This window comes from Dermacentor andersoni, chromosome 11, assembly GCF_023375885.2.
Source record: "Dermacentor andersoni chromosome 11, qqDerAnde1_hic_scaffold, whole genome shotgun sequence".
NCBI classification, from domain to species: domain Eukaryota; kingdom Metazoa; phylum Arthropoda; class Arachnida; order Ixodida; family Ixodidae; genus Dermacentor; species Dermacentor andersoni.
In genome coordinates, this window is record NC_092824.1 from 51,592,973 (window position 1) to 51,611,732 (window position 18,760).

The 18,760-nt window shown below is 43.8% G+C and overlaps 1 protein-coding gene and 1 long non-coding RNA gene across 4 annotated transcripts in view; one reads left to right on the forward strand and one right to left on the reverse strand.

The window, feature by feature from the left end:
* The window catches only part of LOC126517558 (protein O-linked-mannose beta-1,2-N-acetylglucosaminyltransferase 1-like), a 294,129-nt gene that overhangs the window by 16,186 nt on the left and 259,183 nt on the right, over nt 1–18,760 (reverse strand). For both annotated transcript variants that reach the window (XM_050167309.3, XM_055064313.2), the window contains 5 exons: nt 4,904–5,107; nt 4,217–4,282; nt 2,070–2,183; nt 1,310–1,427; nt 652–750 (listed from right to left, as the gene is read on the reverse strand). In XM_050167309.3, the coding sequence (XP_050023266.2) occupies nt 652–750; nt 1,310–1,427; nt 2,070–2,183; nt 4,217–4,282; nt 4,904–5,107 (601 nt within the window). The remainder of the gene's footprint in view (nt 1–651; nt 751–1,309; nt 1,428–2,069; nt 2,184–4,216; nt 4,283–4,903; nt 5,108–18,760) is intronic.
* On the forward strand, nt 7,883–15,632 carry LOC140214133 (uncharacterized). 2 transcript variants are annotated; one of them, XR_011891078.1, is made up of 2 exons: nt 7,883–8,030; nt 14,169–15,632. It is a non-coding gene; the product is annotated as an uncharacterized lncRNA (long non-coding RNA). The 2 variants fall into 2 exon arrangements; XR_011891077.1 differs by having other exon boundaries at nt 8,019–8,104.

An 18,760-nucleotide genomic window follows, 5' to 3' on the forward strand; every position in this document is an offset into this window, starting at 1 on the left:
AATTCCTTCGCGATACAAGTTGGGTGCAGCGAATTAAGTCTCCCATAGCTACACCTTTAGGTGCTACTACCTGCTACGCTTCCTTTCATGCCAAAATGTACCATAATTAACTTATTTGGTTATCTACGGTTGACTACAATTCACTAATCGTAAATGGGACATGTTACATCACAGGAGCTTGTACTTATTTTCACAGCAGTGGCAGCAACTCTGTTTTTATGTTAACATCTTTTCTTGCTTATGGACATAAAGCTCCATTATTGGCAAGAAGTGATGCTTCGGACACCTTTGGGCACTAATTTATAACTTGAGCTTGACCTAATATTTGCCTCTAGTACAGCATGAGTGCTAAGGGAAAGGAAACCCTTCCACTTCCAGTATAGCTGAGGGCGATTAAATTTTTTGATAAGGTTAGAAAATTTGCAGGCATACTAAGAAGGAGTCAGCTGGCACAAGGCCAGGGTAACTAAAGATCGCTTTGTTAACAGGCTTGGAGGTCTTCGTTCCCTGCAGTACACCTTTAATAGACTCAGGATGATGATTACAATTACAATGGTGTTGATAAATTCATGTTATACTGCCTTTTGCTTACTGCTGGTGACAAGGACCTGGAACAACACGGTTGCCTTGCTAAAGCCATAACATTCTCACCTTCGACGGGAACCAGAGGAACCTCGACTTTGAGCAGAACTGGCGCGCCCCAGCTGTTGAACTCGGGGCTCTTGCTGTACGTCTCGCCATACATCTTTCCTGGAACCAGCGATCGAAAAGTTTCAAGATTGACAGACAGTGTAAACAAAGATTTGTATTGAAAAAAAAGAAAACTTGGGAATTTTTGCAGCTATAAGATGCAACTAATGTAATGCCCCAGAAAAAATTTCAGGCAGGTATGGCTAAGGCCATCCTGTTTAAACTGAGGGTTCCTATTTCGCCAACGGTTATGCAACTAGCACGGTTGAACCTCCATATAAGAAACACAAATATAACGAATTATTAGATATAACGAATTTTCTCCCATGCTAGCATGTACACTTATAACAAATTTCGGATATAATGAAGTTATATTATTCTTGGAGTCAGCTTTCTTATAACAAGGTTCAACCTATACTGTAGCTGCACCATCACCTAAGCATCTTACTGCAAGGATTGATGCCACACCTCAAGCGATCGTTCAAGCGAATAAAGAGATCATTCCTGGCAAGAATGTACTGCGTTTTCCCACGTCTAAAGACAAGAGACTAGCACGCTGCTTTCCAGGCTCCAGATGAACCTGAAAAACAAAGATTAAGGCAGCAATATGGGCACATACCTCCTTTCTGCGTTACCATCCCCCACATGTCCCTCCAGCTGATGACATGTGACTTCTTGCTCCCCAGTCGTTTCAGCAGGTCCCTTGCCGGCTGCTTCATTTGGAAGGTGCCTTCATCCTAACCAGAGAGGTCCACACATAGACTTTAGATCAACTATATATCACTACACTAGAAAGTCAGGTTCTACAATATATATATATATATATATATATATATATATATATATATATATATATATATATATATATAAAGTTTGAGCACACAAGTTTATAGCCCATCAGATCTGACTACAATTTCATTGTACTTTGGCAGTTATTTGCATTTAACTTCACATTACTCTTGGCCCAGAGGCATAGTAAAAGAGGCAGTGGGTATAAACTGAACTTTGGCATTAAAAAGAACAAATTAATAATGAAAATTCCCACCACTATATGACTGACAATGCATAAATTCGTGCTACAAAAAATTAGAATAACTCAGACTACAGTACAAAAAAAGGAACAAAGATGGGAAACAGAAATCCAAGGCTCTTGCCACTGAAAGAAACTATTAAAAAAAATATATCTCCAGCAGGAACATAGCTCTGTGTCAGCAGTGTCCACCTGAACTGAGAAATAAATGGGCACAGATAAAAAGATTCACAGCATACATGCTCTGCTTTCCATGGAGCTGAATTATTTCCAACAGGCAGTACATTCTCTGGGGCAGCTTTGTTTCGCCTGGCTGTGCAAACATTTCAGGTCACACTATTGTACTCACCTTGATGCTGAAGATGAGCACCCGTCCATCAGAGACCATGTTGAGAAAGAGGGCCATTGCTTCATCTTCATGAGGTGAATATGTGTCAAACATTCGTTGTGCCATGACACTTCCCTGAAATGGCAAGGTCACTGGCGTCATCATGTGTGGCTCACGAGCAAGATGGCATTACGTACACGCTTACAAGAAAGATATTTCTACCAACTTTCAACAAACTTGGGCATTGTGCATAGAGAACGCAGGATCAGACGGAAGAAGGGAAACATTTATAGAGATGCTCGTGGTTACAAAACCCCGAACAGACTGCCTATGGGAAGCGGGCTCCTCGACAACTGTTACATCGATTTCCGTTTGCATTATCTGGGGAGAGTGCTGTCCCAGGAAAAGATGGCTATATACACGCGCGATTGGAAGTTGCAGGATTACATATTTCACAAACGTGTTCTAACGTGAACATTGAAAGCCCATAGGGTATATCCTTCACGCCAACTATGTTAAACACGTACATGATGCCACAGCTATATAGGTGGAATTTCGGTTCCCAGCAATGAGTATGATGAGAAGTAAAGGCTTTGGATTGGCAATTGTTGACACAATTGCCGCACTACGGATCTAGCTATGCCAGTTTCATGTTTTTTGCTGACTTTGCTTCCCACTTCCCTGTAGCTGGTTATGCAGTCGAATCTTGATAGAAAGAATTGACGAATATAACAAAGTAAATATAAAAATTATCAGCTGATAGTATCAGCATGTCATGAACATACTATGCTTATAGTAAACATATTTTCATGTAAAATGCAGTTTCATTAAAATAAATTTTGACTGTATTCACACTATATCCATAAAGTTTGATAGAGAATTTTGATTCCACTGATTTAATTTTGCAAGAGAATACAAAGTCAAAATGTGCTTTGATCTCATATAGTACCCTTTTAAACAGCAATTTGATAAACTTGTGGTAACGCTTTCCTTAGTATTGACCCCTAATCGTGTCAACAGAGTGTCAGTGTTTGCAAGGAATAACATGAGAGAAAATGTAACAAAAATTGCAAGGTTTCCTTTAAAGCTTTGGTCCCAGACACCTCATATTGAAAGCCAACTGTTGCTCTATATCAGCACCATGTTATTTTGGTGGAGGGGCGGGCTATTTCCATACATTTAATTTACTTTTTCATCTAACCATAGAGAGACATTACAATTGCTGTGTCCAAACATGCCATAAGTATATGGAAATTTGTATACATGCCACATGTATGGAAGGAATACAAAAGAAAGCAGTCTGGTTTATCTACAACGAATTCTCACAATCCGACTGTCCTTCTGAAGCAATGAAATCCAATGGCATATATGTACTTAAAACGCGTTGAAAACCATTCAGAATCGAATTCCTCTCTTTACTCCTCAACAAGAAACTTGCCATCAGCCCATCATCATATCTTTCACCAGTACTAACCAGACCGACAAGAAACCGTCGGCCCAACTCGCTAACCTCTAATTTTGCCATAACTGGCACTTATAAGTATTGTTATGTTCCATGCACCATATCCGATCGGAACAAGCTAATCCAGACATATTCTTAGTCACTGTCATTACCTACCCCAACCTTCCATGCTTGCAGAATTGTCACACTTCAGTTATCGTATCGCAGTTATTACACTAACCAAGAGTCAATGTTTATTCTGTAATTCTGAGTTGCCCCCCCCCCCCCCGCTTGGAGCCCCCAAGAGTATGCACTATATAATACAAATAAATAATGCCGAGAAGGAGGGGATGAGCTCATCACAGCTATCACAGTAAAAAAAACTAGAGAAATAGGAATAGTCAAATACCACGGATACTTCATTTGATGCACCGCATATGAATTGATACAGAATATTGAAAGAAATAAAATGCAGTACGAAGAAGAAAACACCGTAAGTAATGCCTGAAAACCTACATCTATATGAAAGTTGAGCACAAACGAGCCAGCGGTTTAGCAGAATAAGGATTTGTATATACATGACGGTTTTATCTAAGTAACAGTGAGCATTCACCCCCTTGCACATTCCTGCATCGTTCATCTCTTCAAATCAAATAACATTACAATGGCATGACTGTCATCAACTCCAAACTACAGTATATGTGTTGTTCAAGCAGTTGTGACTTACCGTTGCCTGATTGAGAACAAGGACATGGATGCCACGACCTTTGTTGTCTTCCGAGTCATCCAGTATCTTAAAAAAAATACCAATAAAGAAAAACACGGGGTAAGCAAACGAAGAAAGAGAATGCAGAGCTCTAATTTGGAGCATGCGTCAAATTAAGTGTCACGTGATTTACTATACGTACTACTGTTTCTGTTGCACCCGGCTTAAATCTCATATTTCGAGCTGAGCTGCAGAGACCATTACATGTATTAAACAGCATAAGGGACATGAAAGTATTGATAACATTGCCATGGCAAACCTGTCAATGCTGAAAAAAGCACCTGCTACAAAATAAAGCACAAATCTGTATCATAACGAGTTAAACAGCTGTGTTCAGTTATTGAAAAGTGAAGCAATTCCGGTTATCATAAGATGTACAACCTCTAGAACACTGCAGCTTCATTTTATTAATGTTGCATACCAAAAAAAAATTGAATGCTAAAGTGCAAGAAATCAATGTAAGTACTAAATATAAAACAGAAATCGCTCAGTCAACCACCAAAAGATTGAATGGCAAGTTAAATTCAGGGGAGAAATATAAGGTAATTTACATATGTGTCACTCATGGAGCAGTTGTTACTGTGAGTTTACGTGCGAGTTCACATCTGTGAATTCTTCAGCAAGTTCTCATCTGGCTGCACTACCTACCGTGGTTCCGTCGACAGTGACGGACACCTTAGACTGGCTCGAGACCACTTCGATCGTGAGTGTCTTCGGCAGGCTTTCTTGTAGACGCAGAGTATTGTGCCGACCTTCCTGGGATGGTGAGTCCTCTTGGAGCTTTCGGCTTGTGTCCATGATGAACATCACGTTGATCACGACGGTGACAGAGAGAATCGCCAGCAACAGGTACTGCGTGAGCCAAACACAAGCACAGCTGCTTTACGCAAGCTAACCTAGAGTAAACGTGGCACGAAAATATTTCGTGTTAGTGGGCTTATGATCAAGGTCCCCACTGTTGACTGGCCACTTACAGGGATATCACTTTCAGTGGGCTTCCATTGTCTAAGCCAACAGTTGCGACAAAATGAATGCCGCACCTTCTATCGATGATGAGCAAAACAGGAACAAGGTAAAAGCGGGAGCCAACGTTTCGACAAGTGGACTTGTCACTTGTCGAAACGTTGGCTCCCGCTTTTACTTTGTTCTCATTTCGCTCATCATCCTGAATTTATTTCTATCTCCCGCCTTCTACATATTTTCTGTAACCTTCTATTAACATTATTTTCACGTTGCATAGTACAGAAGTGAACTGGCAAAATGTCTGCCGATCCAGTCAAGTACCATGCTGCATGTCACGTTACGCTAATGTGGAAGCATCACTGAAATTGATCGAGTAAGAATACGGCGTCAGGCATGACATATCTGATAATGCATAGAGATATACCTAGTGAGCCTGCGTAGAAATAACACGGTTACTTCTCCTAATCAGTAGCTTAACTGCACGCCTCAGGTTGTTGTATTCGGAACCATGCTACAAACAAAGTGCTTTATACAGCGAAGCTTCCCTCGCGAACTCTCCCAGAATTTCTTGACCATGCCTGCTGGGTGGTGCTCCTGCCTTGCAAAATAACTCGCACTTATATAAAAAAAATTATGTGCCCGGTGGGGGGATGGAACCTTGGTCACCCAGTACAGCAGCCTGAAGCCTTAACCATTAGGCAACAATCACGCGTATAGTTCTATAGTGCCAATGCCCAGCTAGCTCTTTCAGGTGTAGTACAGGTGCACAAGAGCGCACGTGCCAGTTCGAGCCTTTTATGCCAGGGATGAAATAGGCTAATTTATTTCATTTGATCAACGGATTCACGAAAGCTTCTCTTCACGCAGATTCCAAAATGTGTATTGGATCTGCATTTTTTTTCCCTTTTGTGTTAAAAAACTAAGTTTCGCCACCAAGCAATCGAGCAATGAAGGAAAGACAGCTTTACAGGTTATCACCAACCTCACAAGCACACTTCTCCACACAGCTCTGAGGCAACGTGGTGCAACATAACCCAGCGCATAAACCGTGGTCACAGCTTTGTCTGTGCCCGTAGCCGGATTAGGGACGAGCAAAGCGCAAATTGTGTATGGAATAAATTAATGTTTACGGGCAAACCAAACTTCTGGCATAACGTTTTAGTCGTAATAACATAACAAATTCGTTGAATTCTTTTTTTTTTTCAATCTGGATAAGTCAGCTCTACTCATGTTTGTTCCGAAGGGTGTTAAGGTGGCACTTTTTCAACCGGTGGCAAAGGAGCACTTTCGCTCGAGCCCGATCTCATTCGAATTTCTCCATCAAAGGAGCACTTTCGCTCGAGCCCGATCGCATTCGAATTTCTCCATCGCGATCGAGGCAAGCTGAGGAAGGGAGCCAATCGTGATCCAGAATTTCGACCCGCGTCGGGCTCGATCGCAATCGAAAGTGCCTCGTCTGTCACGCGGTGCGCATACAGATTCGGTGTCCTTGGCGTAGCTTTTATTTATTATTACTTTTCCCCCGTTCGATAGCTCTCCGTACCGTAAACGCCGCTCTACACAACACGCAACACCACTTGACAAGTAGCAGCGCAAACTGCGAGCGAACGTCACGTGACGAAAAGAGACAGCTGCTGCCCTCTTGCGGAGGGAACAAACACGCTTCCGCATGCGTAGACGCCCAATCTGCACTGAAGCCCGCCCACCCCTCTTCTTGAATATCCGAAACAGGATATACGCGGGCTCGCGGAACCACTTTCCAACTCGATGCACCCGCTCAGCTGCGCGGCTGATTAATTGAAAGTCTGCGTGGCCTCCTCTCCCCTCCCCTCCGCCCTCCTCCCCTCCGCGCCAGGCCACGTCAGGCCCGCGCTCGGGCCCCCATCTTGCGGTGCGCGCTCGCCGACGACCGAGGCTTACCGAAGCAAGCTTAGAAAACGAGAATAAAAAACGCAAAGAAAGAAGTATGGAACTGCGTATGGAACTCCAGATCCAACGCGCCTCTTGGGAATACATATGTAAAGCGAACGTTTCTTCAAGCGTGTGATTAAAGGTTTTACACCAATAAACGCGATATGCACACTTGTATTCCCTGTCATCCCATGCAGCGTGTAATCTAACGCAATGTTTATGTTATCCACGCACCTCACACGTCACGACATTAATGTCAAATGCCATATCCAATGTCGAGTTAATTTGAGCAAGAAGCAGGGAGTTAAAATTTTGTTTCCCGAGGGGGGGGGGGGGGAACGAAAGAGATTATCATCGCTTACCTCCCGTGACGCGTTACCTTTATTTGTTTCTCCGTTTGATATATGTTTATGTTCACTCGCTATACACCGTTTACGAGCTATGCCGAAATACAAGCAGCAGCGGTATCACGAGGGCGAAGCCTATACGCTTGTCGAAGGGAATTTAGGAATGAACGGGACATTGGCGAGGATGTGCGCATATGCTGAGACAGGCGCGACGCGCAACAGACAGTAGCAAGGTTGGCCGTTTCATTGGCCCGTTCCATTCCTGAGTACACGCGTGGACCTTAGCGGAAACTGGAGCACGTGCTCTCGCCACGTGACGCAGGCGAGAGCACGTGCGTCACGTGGTCGCTCGGCAAGACAGCCGTAGCCACGACCAGCAAACGCAGAGAGAGAGTTCGCAAAATAAGAAAGTGTCTGCGTTCACCCGGTCGACGGAACGCAGGCGTTAGGTTCACCCAAACGTCACGTCCGGGATGTCGCATTCATTCTTTGTTTTTCGCGTCCGTGATGTCACATCCGTCTTTGGTTTTGGCGGCAGAATGGCAAGCTCAAAGGTGAGCTACGCTCAAACAACTGGTCGAAGATGTGGATCGTTTATTTTTTGGGGCTTGTGCTAGCGTAAGCTATCGTAAGTACTTCACTTTTCCATTCGATGTGCCTCTACTATGCAAAGCTACGCTTTCGGCTGCCTGATACTTCATTTCCAGGTTCCTTACCAGCTTATTTTCCTTGCGACTCATCCCGCGGACCGCCGCACCGATCAGCCAGTGCTACAGTGTACTAGCGCCGAGAACGCATATTAGACGACACTGTTTATCTTAGGTTCCTTCAAACTTCTAAGAGCCTTTTTCACAATCACTTAAACGTAACATTACCTGGTTACGGTGCTGCTACACGGCAGAATGTGTAAATGGCAGATGACCCAAGTGCGGCATGTGCGCGCACTTGTTTAGAGAAAATAAGGAGTATTCATCATTTATCTCGCAATGTAAACGCACATTCCTGACACATGGTTCAGGTCTGCCGTCCGCCGACTAAGGGCGGTAGTGAATGAAGTCGCTAAATGAGTGCTTTGCGGCGTCATTAAACGCGCGGGAAACAGCGTTTGTTTACATAGTAATATGAGCCTTTACATAGCAATATCGCTGCGCTGTCAACAGCCATTCTCTGGTAACCTTTCTCCGCAGCGTAACGCTCGAGTGCTCTATGCAGATGTGACAAAGGTTGTGTGTGCGGTCGGTATTTGTGATTTTCTAGAAAGAAGCTTCATTACAAAGTGCATGATCGGGCTGCGTGGTCGTCCATTCTACTAGAGCGGGACAATCAATAAACGATACAAGCATGGACATACATATGCTGTTGCCAAATAACCCTTAAGGTGGGTCCATTTAATACTGGTGATTTAATCGTGGATGAAGACTGGGATGTTCTCTTTATGCGCTTGCTTCAAAGTAGGATAAATCGTAACTTGGCCAACAAATTTTACTAGTGTTATAAGGTTTTGTGAGAAAGGGTGTTGTGTATGGCTTTGTAACGAGTCATTGTCTCCCATCGCACGTGTATATCCCGGCTGGAAGTTATGTTCATGTGCTCAAGAGTGCTTCAGGAACCCTATTACAGCCACTTGTGAATTCTGGTCCTATGTAAGCATTAAGGGGTTTTAGCACTCATCTTAGTGATCACCTTAGACGTTAATTCTATAGTGTATATTGTTAACTGACAATAAGCTGGGTCTGGTAAGTTTTACATCTTGACACTAAGAACCTGTGGCATGATGAGTTTGCGCAAAAGAACAGTGCAGGTGCCATCATATATACATTCATTGTCATTCACGCACACTATTGGAGGGACTCCAATCTACATTAAGTACAGTGCAATCGGCGCCAGTACCAGTGGTCGCTCAATGTGTGGTTTGGAATTTACGCCAGTGCAATAATCAGTACCATCTTCAATCACGCACTGACTGGACAGCGTTATGTGAACGAAATCCTTGAAGGAGTGGTTGATGAGTTTCTCAGTAAAGTCCCGCTGTCACATCTTCCACTTCTGCTGTATCAGCAAGATGGGCCACCTGCATGCAGCAGCAGCCGAGCACGAAACTGGTTGGGTGCTACTTTTCAAATAGATTGGAAGGCACGAGCCTGTAAAGAGGCCGGCTAGGTCACCTGACCTCTCCGTTAAGTTTCTTTCTTTGGGGTTATGTGAAAGATTGTGCCGGATGTCAGCTTAGACGGACGTCACATTAGTTCAAGGTAAGGATAACGGATGTCTGCCATAGAATTCCGGCATCGGTCATCAAGAAAGCCACTAAAGGTGTGATAAAATAGACAGTACTGCGTAGCTGCAAAAGGAGACGTATTTGAACACGTCCTCTAGGCTGATGTTCAACGCAGCTTACGAATTAATAGATAGTAAGAGCACACAGTTTTTTTTTTGTCTGTGTGTGTGTGTGTGCCGACATTCTGATTGCCAGTTCGGCTCATAGAAGTGGTATATTTAATTTCGTGAACGCATTGGTTTTGCCTTTTCTCTACAAGTTGGTCGCTTTCCAGTGTGTTTATTTCGCTTTTATTTGTTGACACGAACCTGTTTTTGCAGCACGTGTACACTTTCATGAAAAATAAAACGCTCACTTTATATTGGCTTTGGTCCGAAGCAAGTTTCTGGTGCGAAATATAACTTCGCCCGCACTCTTTCGATGCGGTGCGAGCAAAGTCTGGATTTTGAAACATTCTGTGCCTATTACATTGCTCTTCACATTTCGTGTGTGGTCAGAGCTGCACTTTGGCTGCGTTATCAAGGTGCTTTTGTTATCATTTATCAGTCGGCCTTGAGAGAGGGATAAGTGTGACGTAGAGAGAAAGGAGAAGCTGCGAAACCTGCTGTTGGGGCTCCTTCCGTACCATTATCAAGGTGGTGCGCTGTCTCTTCGGGTTTGCGATAGGCAATGCAGTTACTTTCAATCAGCTTAATAGAGGGCACTGCTTTATGATGCGGGTGAGAGTTCACTCACATGGTATTTTTCATAGTTCGTGAGGTTATTTTCCAGTCGGTAAAATTGTACGCAATTAGTATGTCGCTGAAAACACTGCAGTTAGATGTCATTTTGGGATGCCAACAAATGCCTCATTGACACTTTGAAAATTATGAGAGTACTTCTCGAGTTAGATAATTGTAATTACCAAATTAAATCTCAGTAACGAAAGAATTACTGGCTACTACTCCACTTTACTGGAAACAATATGCACTAGGTTTTCTTCAAGTAACGGAACTGTTTTTTTTTTTTTTTTTAATCTTAGTGCATGATAGCTGTGGAACACTCTCTCTCTTCATCCCTATACCCCGTTTTCCAGTGCAGGGTAGAAAAACGGACATGCGTCTGGTTAACCTCTCTGCCTTTCCTCTCTTCTATTTCTCTCTCTCTATAATTCACTCAGTAACCATAATGAGGCCAAGCCAGATTCACTCGAAATCAGAATCGACAGCAGTCATGTGCGGCAGCACTTATGCTCGGACTAGCAGAAAAAAAAAAGAGGCTGCAGTTTTGCAGAAAGGCGAAGCAGTGTTAGTGATAGCCAAGTATGCGACAATTACACGAAGGAAGATTACACCAGCAAGGGGACTCAGGCTGTGAAATTGAACTGTCTCCTACTATGAGGTCTTGTATATACTTAGCGCCGTTACTTCAGTGCTCAAGTCTTCGAGGTCAAACGAAGTTTCTTGAAGTGCAAGAAATATATATATATATATATATATATATATATATATATATATATATATATATGTATCGTAAGGAACCGCTTTATTCCAGCCAAGCTCAGACTACTACCTCGAGGATTAAACTGTGCTGCTAGTGATGATATATGCAGATGAAAAAGATGTGCAGATGATGAAGTTGAAAGTCAGGCATGTGTTGTGCCCATGCTAATTCTCTCTCGCTGTGGAAGCGGCCGCCTGGCTGCGCGTAAGTACTATAAAATGCGTCAAGTATTTGGTTTTAAGCGGGAGACATGCACTATCTCTGTGCCACAGCAACGGGAATCGGGTGGCGTTCTAACAAGTGAGACATGGTAATTGACAGGTGATGTCTGCTCAACGACCGCGGAAAGTCGAATAAAACACCAGAAATTTTTTGCATAAGCCAGGAACGCACACAGGAGTCCAAAGAACTTCGTCACCAGGAGAAAAAGTCACAGCACAGTGGGTCGAGTCGTAACGAAACTTGCGAGCGTCCTGGGAGACGCCTGTGTTAAGCGGGGCGAGGCGACTGCACTCCGCGAGGCGAGACACAAACTGTTCCAAGAAAGGAACTGATGGGGGTACAGGAGTCGAAAGGAATGATACATCAAGAATGAAACTTGGTGAACAGCCATAGATGAAGAAAGAATGTTAAAAGCCAGTAGTACGTTGCGTAGCCATGTTATAGGCGAATGTCATGAACGGCAGGATTGCATCCCCGTTCGTGTGGCCAGGGCGGATGTACATCGCAATCATGTCAGAGAGGGTATGGTGAAAACACTCCGTCAAGCTGTTGGTCTGCGGATGGTAACTGGAAGTCGTCTTGCGAATTGTGTTAGAGGCGCACAGAACTTCGGTAAGGATAGAAGAGAGGAAGACTGCTGCGGTCACTGAGGAGAACGCGCGGAGCGCTGCGGTGTAAGATAATGTTGTGTAGAAAGAAATCGGCGACTTCAGCAGCAGTCCCGGATTGTAGAGATGCTGTCTCCGCATAGCGTGTTGGATGGTCTATGGCCGTTATAATCCAACGATTGCCATGTAAGGTCGTGGGAAGAGGACCGTACAAGTCTATTCCAACTACTTCAAAAGGCGAAGCGGGACAAGGCAGAGGTTGTAAAGAGCCAGAAGGAGCTGTTGGTCGTTTGCGGCTTTGACAATGAACGCAGGGTGCAGCGACTTCATATTCTGTTGTAAGTCTTGTGGTAGCCTAGATGAACAGTCGTCGCATGATCGTGAAAGGCTTCAAGCACCTCACATTGCAGAGAACCTGGTATGACCGCGACCCATTTGTTGCCATCGATGTGATAAATGTTGCGATGTAAAACCTCATTGTGCAGCTTGAATTGATTAAGTTGTCGACGAAGTCAGGCGTTTGGAGGTGACGAAGAATCTTCCATGTGTTGGAGAATAGTTCAGCAGTATGGGTCGATGCGTTGGTGGGACACAAGGACAGATGGGCTGTCGTGTCTTAGCCATTCGAGGGTTACAATGGGTAAAGCCAATGAAGAGGACTCGGGACGTACAGAATCACGGAGAGGTTATGGTGAATCGTCATGATTCTTCAGAGGGTAGCAAGAGAGAGCATTGGTGTCTTGATGCTTCTTTGCAGCCCTGTAGGTGACATTGAAATCGTACTCCTGTAGGTGAAGCACACAGCAACCCAGGTGACCTGACAAATTCTTTAGCAATGAAAGCCAGCACAGTGTGTTATGGTCGGTAACGACTGTGAAATGGCGGCCATGAAGATATGGGCGAAATTTTTGCACTGCCCAACAGCAAGGCACTCCTGCTTGGTTATGGTGTAGTAATTCTCTGCACTGGTTAGTGCACGACTAGCATAAGTAATTACTCGTTCGCGGAATGTGTTGTCACATTGCAGTAGAATGGCACCGAGACTGACTGCTAGCGTCGGTGTGAAAGATGGTGGGCGTGGTCGGATCAAAGTGGCACAGTACTGGGTCTGACGTCAGGGCATGTTGCAAAAGCAGGAAAGCATGTTCACATTCGTCGGACGAAACAAAGGGCGCATTACTGGCGAGGAGTTGATGGAGCGGGGACGTAAGCGTAGCGAAGTTGCGTATGAAGTGCCGGAAGAAGCAAGTCCAAGAAAACTGTGAATGTCTTTTTGACGCAGTGGACACAAAATTCGAGGATGGCAGTAAGCTTCTCGGGGTCCGGTCGAATACCTTCTTTGCTGACTATGTGTCCCAGAACTTTGATGGCCTTGCTGGCGAAACTGCATTTGTGTGTGTGTGTGTGTGTGTGTGTGTGTGTGTGTGTGTGTGCGTCGTGTGTGTGTTGCGTGTGTTGAGCTGCAAACCAGCATTTGCAAGAGAGGCAAGGACTTCATCAAGACGTTGCAAATGTTGTGAGAACATGGTTGAAAACGCAATGTCGTCGAGATAGCACAGACAGGTTTTCCATTTCAAGCCACACAAGACTTATCGATCATGCGTTCGAATGTGTCAGGCACATTGCAGAGTCCAAAAGGCATCGCACTGAACTCGTAGAGCCCATCAGGGGTAGCAAATGTCGTTTTTTCTTTGTCGGATTTGTACATCGGTATTTGCCAGTAGCCTGGTCTAAAGTCAAGGCTAGAAAATTATTCAGCACCGTGGAGTGAATCTAGTGCATCATCCATCCATGACACAGGGTAAACATCTTTGCGCACGATTTTGTTCAGCGCACGGTAATAGACGCAAGAACACACTGAGCTGTCTTCGTGACAATTGCAACGACATGAGTGTCAACAGCTCAAGTGACAGTTGATCCACGAGGCAACAGTTGGGGTTCGAGAGTTTGGTTTATTGCAGTAAGCAATGCCGACCCCTCAGAGAAGCGAATAAGGCCAGGAGTAATCAGAATTGCTCGAGATAGGGTATGGTCATAGGGTAGAATGAGTACGCCGCCATCCACAATGTTACAGGAGTTGACACCTATAATCTCTCCTCTAGGTGGCCAAAGAACGTAATCGGAAGAGGTGACGAGACAAATGCATTCTTCGTGGTTAGGAAAAGAATTGCCAGTGGCATCCAGTTGTGTGAGGTGCTGACGACAAGAGATAGAAGCAGACGCCAAAGAAGTCCCACCCCAAGATGAGTTCATGGGTCACTCACGAAATACCGCAAAAACAATGTGGTGAAGAATTTAGTCTATGGACACACGAACAGTACACGGTGCGATTGGACGAATAGTAACGTTGGCTGCTGCACAAAGAGAAAGGCCGGAGTAAGGCAATTCTTGTGTTTTATAGAGTCCCGAACAGTCACATGGCAATAATCGCCAAGCATCTTGTAACATGGAGCCACCTCAGAATTGCACCAAACAAAGATGATGGATGCAGCCAGTCTTGCCAGATAACTACATTTTGACTATTCTGTATTGTTTGCATTTATTGTGCAAAAGGAATTCTCGCAGAGAGTTTTATCTTCAGTGGCCTTCAGTTGACGTCATCTGCTACAACTAGCACATAAGTTAACTCCATAGCACCACTAGGATGGAGACATTGTGTCGTGGGATGCTTCCTTAAAAGTGGACAAGAAGATTCTAAAGGAAAAGTGTGAGATGGTCACAGTAATAACCAAGGCATTTGGCATGGGAATGACCCAGCTATGAAGGTATTATCAGATGTGGACAAGCATACAATACTAAATGGCGCCTTGCACGAGTCCCAAGTGTCAAATGTAATGAGTATTGTGCATTGAAAGGGCCAAAAATGTTTTGTACATGCAAGGGAACACTATGGGCATTTGATAGCAGTTGCTTAGATGTACTACATTTAAAGGAACCAAACGAATTCCCTTAGACATAAGCATGCAGCAAATTCAAGGACTAGATGAAGCTTCAAAGAAACTGCATTTCATGTAGGATAGGTGTGAATGACCTTTGTGCATGAGATCAGTGACAAAAACACTAAATGAATGCAGTACAGTGTCTGTATCATATCTTGTGCAGACCAAACTAGCCTGGAGTTTCAGCATTCCTTGTCAGTACATTTAAATAGGCACAACATTGTTCAAAGTGCAATATTCTTCTACAAAACATAATATGCAAGATGTAGCATGCTAACTCTCGTGGCTCAACAACTACTGAACCGAAACCTCAATGAGCAGTGAAGCGTCCTTGTAATTTTCATCGTAACCATACTTTTGCTCTTGAAAGTGAACCTCTTTAGTGAATTTGCTTGTGTATTAATTTTTCTTTAGGCAAGTATTTTTTATACATGTTAATGTCTCAATCCTGCTTTCTCTTTCCGGAGCTAAAACAAAATGCCTCTTATTTCAATTTGATCTTTTGACCTAGGAAGCCATCATCTGGTGCTGTGTACAGCAAGCACATGCTTCGGGCAAGGAGGGAGCCAGCACCATATCTACATCAGCAAGAACCTCGGTGCTCAAAATAAACATTTTCTGTGCAAATACCTGTCTTTTTATACTTCCAGCATGAATTAATAAGTTTTTTTTGTCTTCACATGCAGGAAGGTTTATAGGAATAAATAGTGACTGTTGAATGCCCAGGAAAAGCCTTGAAGCCATTCTACTTGTACAGTGATAAAGTACATGTGTACTTGAACTTGATAGTACAGAAACGAAAGGCAAAGTAACAGGCAAAATGCTCGGGGCAGCAGTCGTATAAATGGTAGATGAACACAGCTAATTGTGCTGTCCAGTTTCATTCAGTTTGACGAAGTGTTGCAAGAATTGCCTTCAATATAAATCATTCAGTTTAGCCAGCTAAAGTCGAACTCGTACAAACTTTGGAATGTCTGCTGAGAATATTAGCATACATGGTATGTGTTCATCCTTCAGCAGCACTACAAGCCCAATAAGGTTTTTGCGTTACTGTCCGCCCTCCCTTGGGGTTATTGCAGTGTCTACTTCAAGTGCTTGAGGGTATAATGGAGAATGACTCCAATTTGCTATAAATATGTGCAGTGTTGATGCAGAAATGAGAAGGCTATATAAATATGCAGGACAAGAGCTGGTAGGCCTGGTTATAAGCATGAATAAGAAATTTGTAGATCAAAGGCAATATGAATACAATATGTTAAATGACATCCATATGTGGGAACTGCCCACATGAAAGGAAAGAAAGTGCAATGCTTGCAACCTACCAACACAAACATCAGTCGGGAAGGATTCTGTGAGGATCCACTAAGTGGACTATTTCAGCACACACTGATTTGGTAGAGCTATAAGCTGGTAGAGCAAGCGGCAATCGTCACCGTGGGCTCTCGTGCTCTATTCATTCAGCGTGTACTGGAATGGACAGTCCACTTAGTCAACACTTACAGACTAGCCCCCTAGGGCTGTGGAAGGAAGGAAGGAAGGAAAACTTTATTTGGTCCTGCAAGTAGTGATAATTAATCACTAAGCGGGCCGCTCCCACATCGGGATCGGAAGGCCAAGCCTCACGGCCACATCGTGAGCCTGCTGGATGAACCTGGATGACCTGGATGAACAATTCTAGGGCTGTGGAAGCACGCAGTATATTAAGCTTAAGTCTGTGTGGAGTGCTACCTCCTGCTTATGTGGCAAGTCCTCCTGTTTACCTGTTCCTTTCAACTGAGAGCTGAGCACCGCCTAGGTTAAGTCAGAAAAAGCAACCAGCGTCCATAGAATTCAAACTATTACTATTTGCCCTATAAAAGGGGACAGTGAAGCCTAAAATGACACTTGACTTGGGCCATATTTTTCGCAATATGCCCGAGAATATTGGGATTTCCCATCAATTTTACCCTTCCTACATCACATAGTGAACAACGTGAAAACTTAACACTGTTGCGCAGAGCGATGAAGGGTCAGGATTTGAGCGAGAAAACAACACGACACCTGAGCACAAACTACGAACTGGTTTACTTTTCTGCAAGTGAAGCGTACATAAAGCCTACACGCATGCACAGGAGTCCTCTTCCCGGTCTACCTACACCCTCTATTGTCAGCGATTATGCTAATCTCTTTATTGCTGAGTGAAATAGACGGCGGGCTGACACATGAGCCCTGTGGGTCCACCTTGAGGTTGTATGCTTCCACGACTTCTCTTTTCCTTTGGTTCCTACTTTTCAGCAGAATCATTGTCTTGTGATAATCACCAGTTGATAGTTTGTGCTCAGGTGTCGTGTGTCGTTTCCTCACTCAAGTCCTGTCCCTTCTTCACTCCGCACAACAGTGTTAAGTATGTCGAACCAACTAGCCCACTGCACAATTTTCCTGAACTTGAAAACAATTGTAAACTAAAGTCCGTGAGAAACGAAGTGTTCTGTCATGACATACAGATTTATGCATGATCACTTTGCTATATAAAGATACAATTTTAGCCAATGTTAACGAAGAGCTTCACTTTTGGAGTTCACTTAAATAATGTCTGTGATGCAATGTGACAGTACGAGGTCCTGGAGATGCTACTGTGGAGATATGTCAACATTGAGCCTATTCCTGTTTAATCTATGGATAGATGCCTTCACGAAGAGTTGGAGAAACTGCACAATACAATGTTTTATATCACATGTAATAATTATGCTGTGATAAAGTGTACAGGCTGAGCTTAATGTTTTAGAAAAGCTCAAGAAAAGGCTCCAGAATAGGTATGGTGATAGGTATGAATAGGTATGATGCAACCTTTTATTTGGCTCTCTTCATAGTGAAGTCTAGACGCATCACCTCAGCCACACTTAAAAAATCTGTGGGCTCGTACTGCCCATGCCTTTACTGCACAAGTTGCCTTGGTGCTCCCAGTCTTGACAGGTAACACTTAAGCACCCTCTCATGCACATGTTTGTTCCAAAGCTACAGTTGCTAACTAAAGTAACTCCCACATGCGATTCTGTAACTCTAGACCTAACTGCAAAAACGCATGCATTACTACGAGTTTGGCATAGAGTCCACATGAAATGTGCACAACTTCAAATTTCGCATAGGCAACAGATAACTGGTAACCTGTTAGAGTAACAAAATGGATGCCAAGGAAAATTCACCCAAAGCCTTAGGCAGGAAAATGAGGTGTTGTGATGAGATAAATAGCAATCACATTTGATCGACTGACTAAAAGCTGGAAGGGGTATTGCATTTGACATGATTGAAATGAGCTGCAGCATGGCATGGTAACTGTGGCAGCCTTTACAATGCCATGCTCTCTGAATTACACTTATGTGCATCCATATGCTGCAGCGACCAACTGTTTTTATTCAAGAAAGCCAGGTTTGTGGTTCAGCACACATCATACGCTGGCAAACTCACTGATTAGTCAACTCCCTCAGATCATCCCATGAGTCTGAGTGAGCCCAGCTGAGCAGTATTTTGGCGAGTTTGAGCCCGAGTGAGCTCGGCTGAGTAGTATATTCTTATGAGTTCAAGTGAGCAGCTAAGTATAATTTTGGCGAGTCTAAATAGTGAGTTCCGATTATTTTGCCAACATATATATGGTCCGTGTACTTTCGAAATTCAGGTATGACACTTGCGCATAGGTTGGAAATTAAGCTTCTCGCCAAGTGACTACTGCAGAAATGATCATAGAGCTAGAGAAGAACGATACGCCTTAATCATGCAGC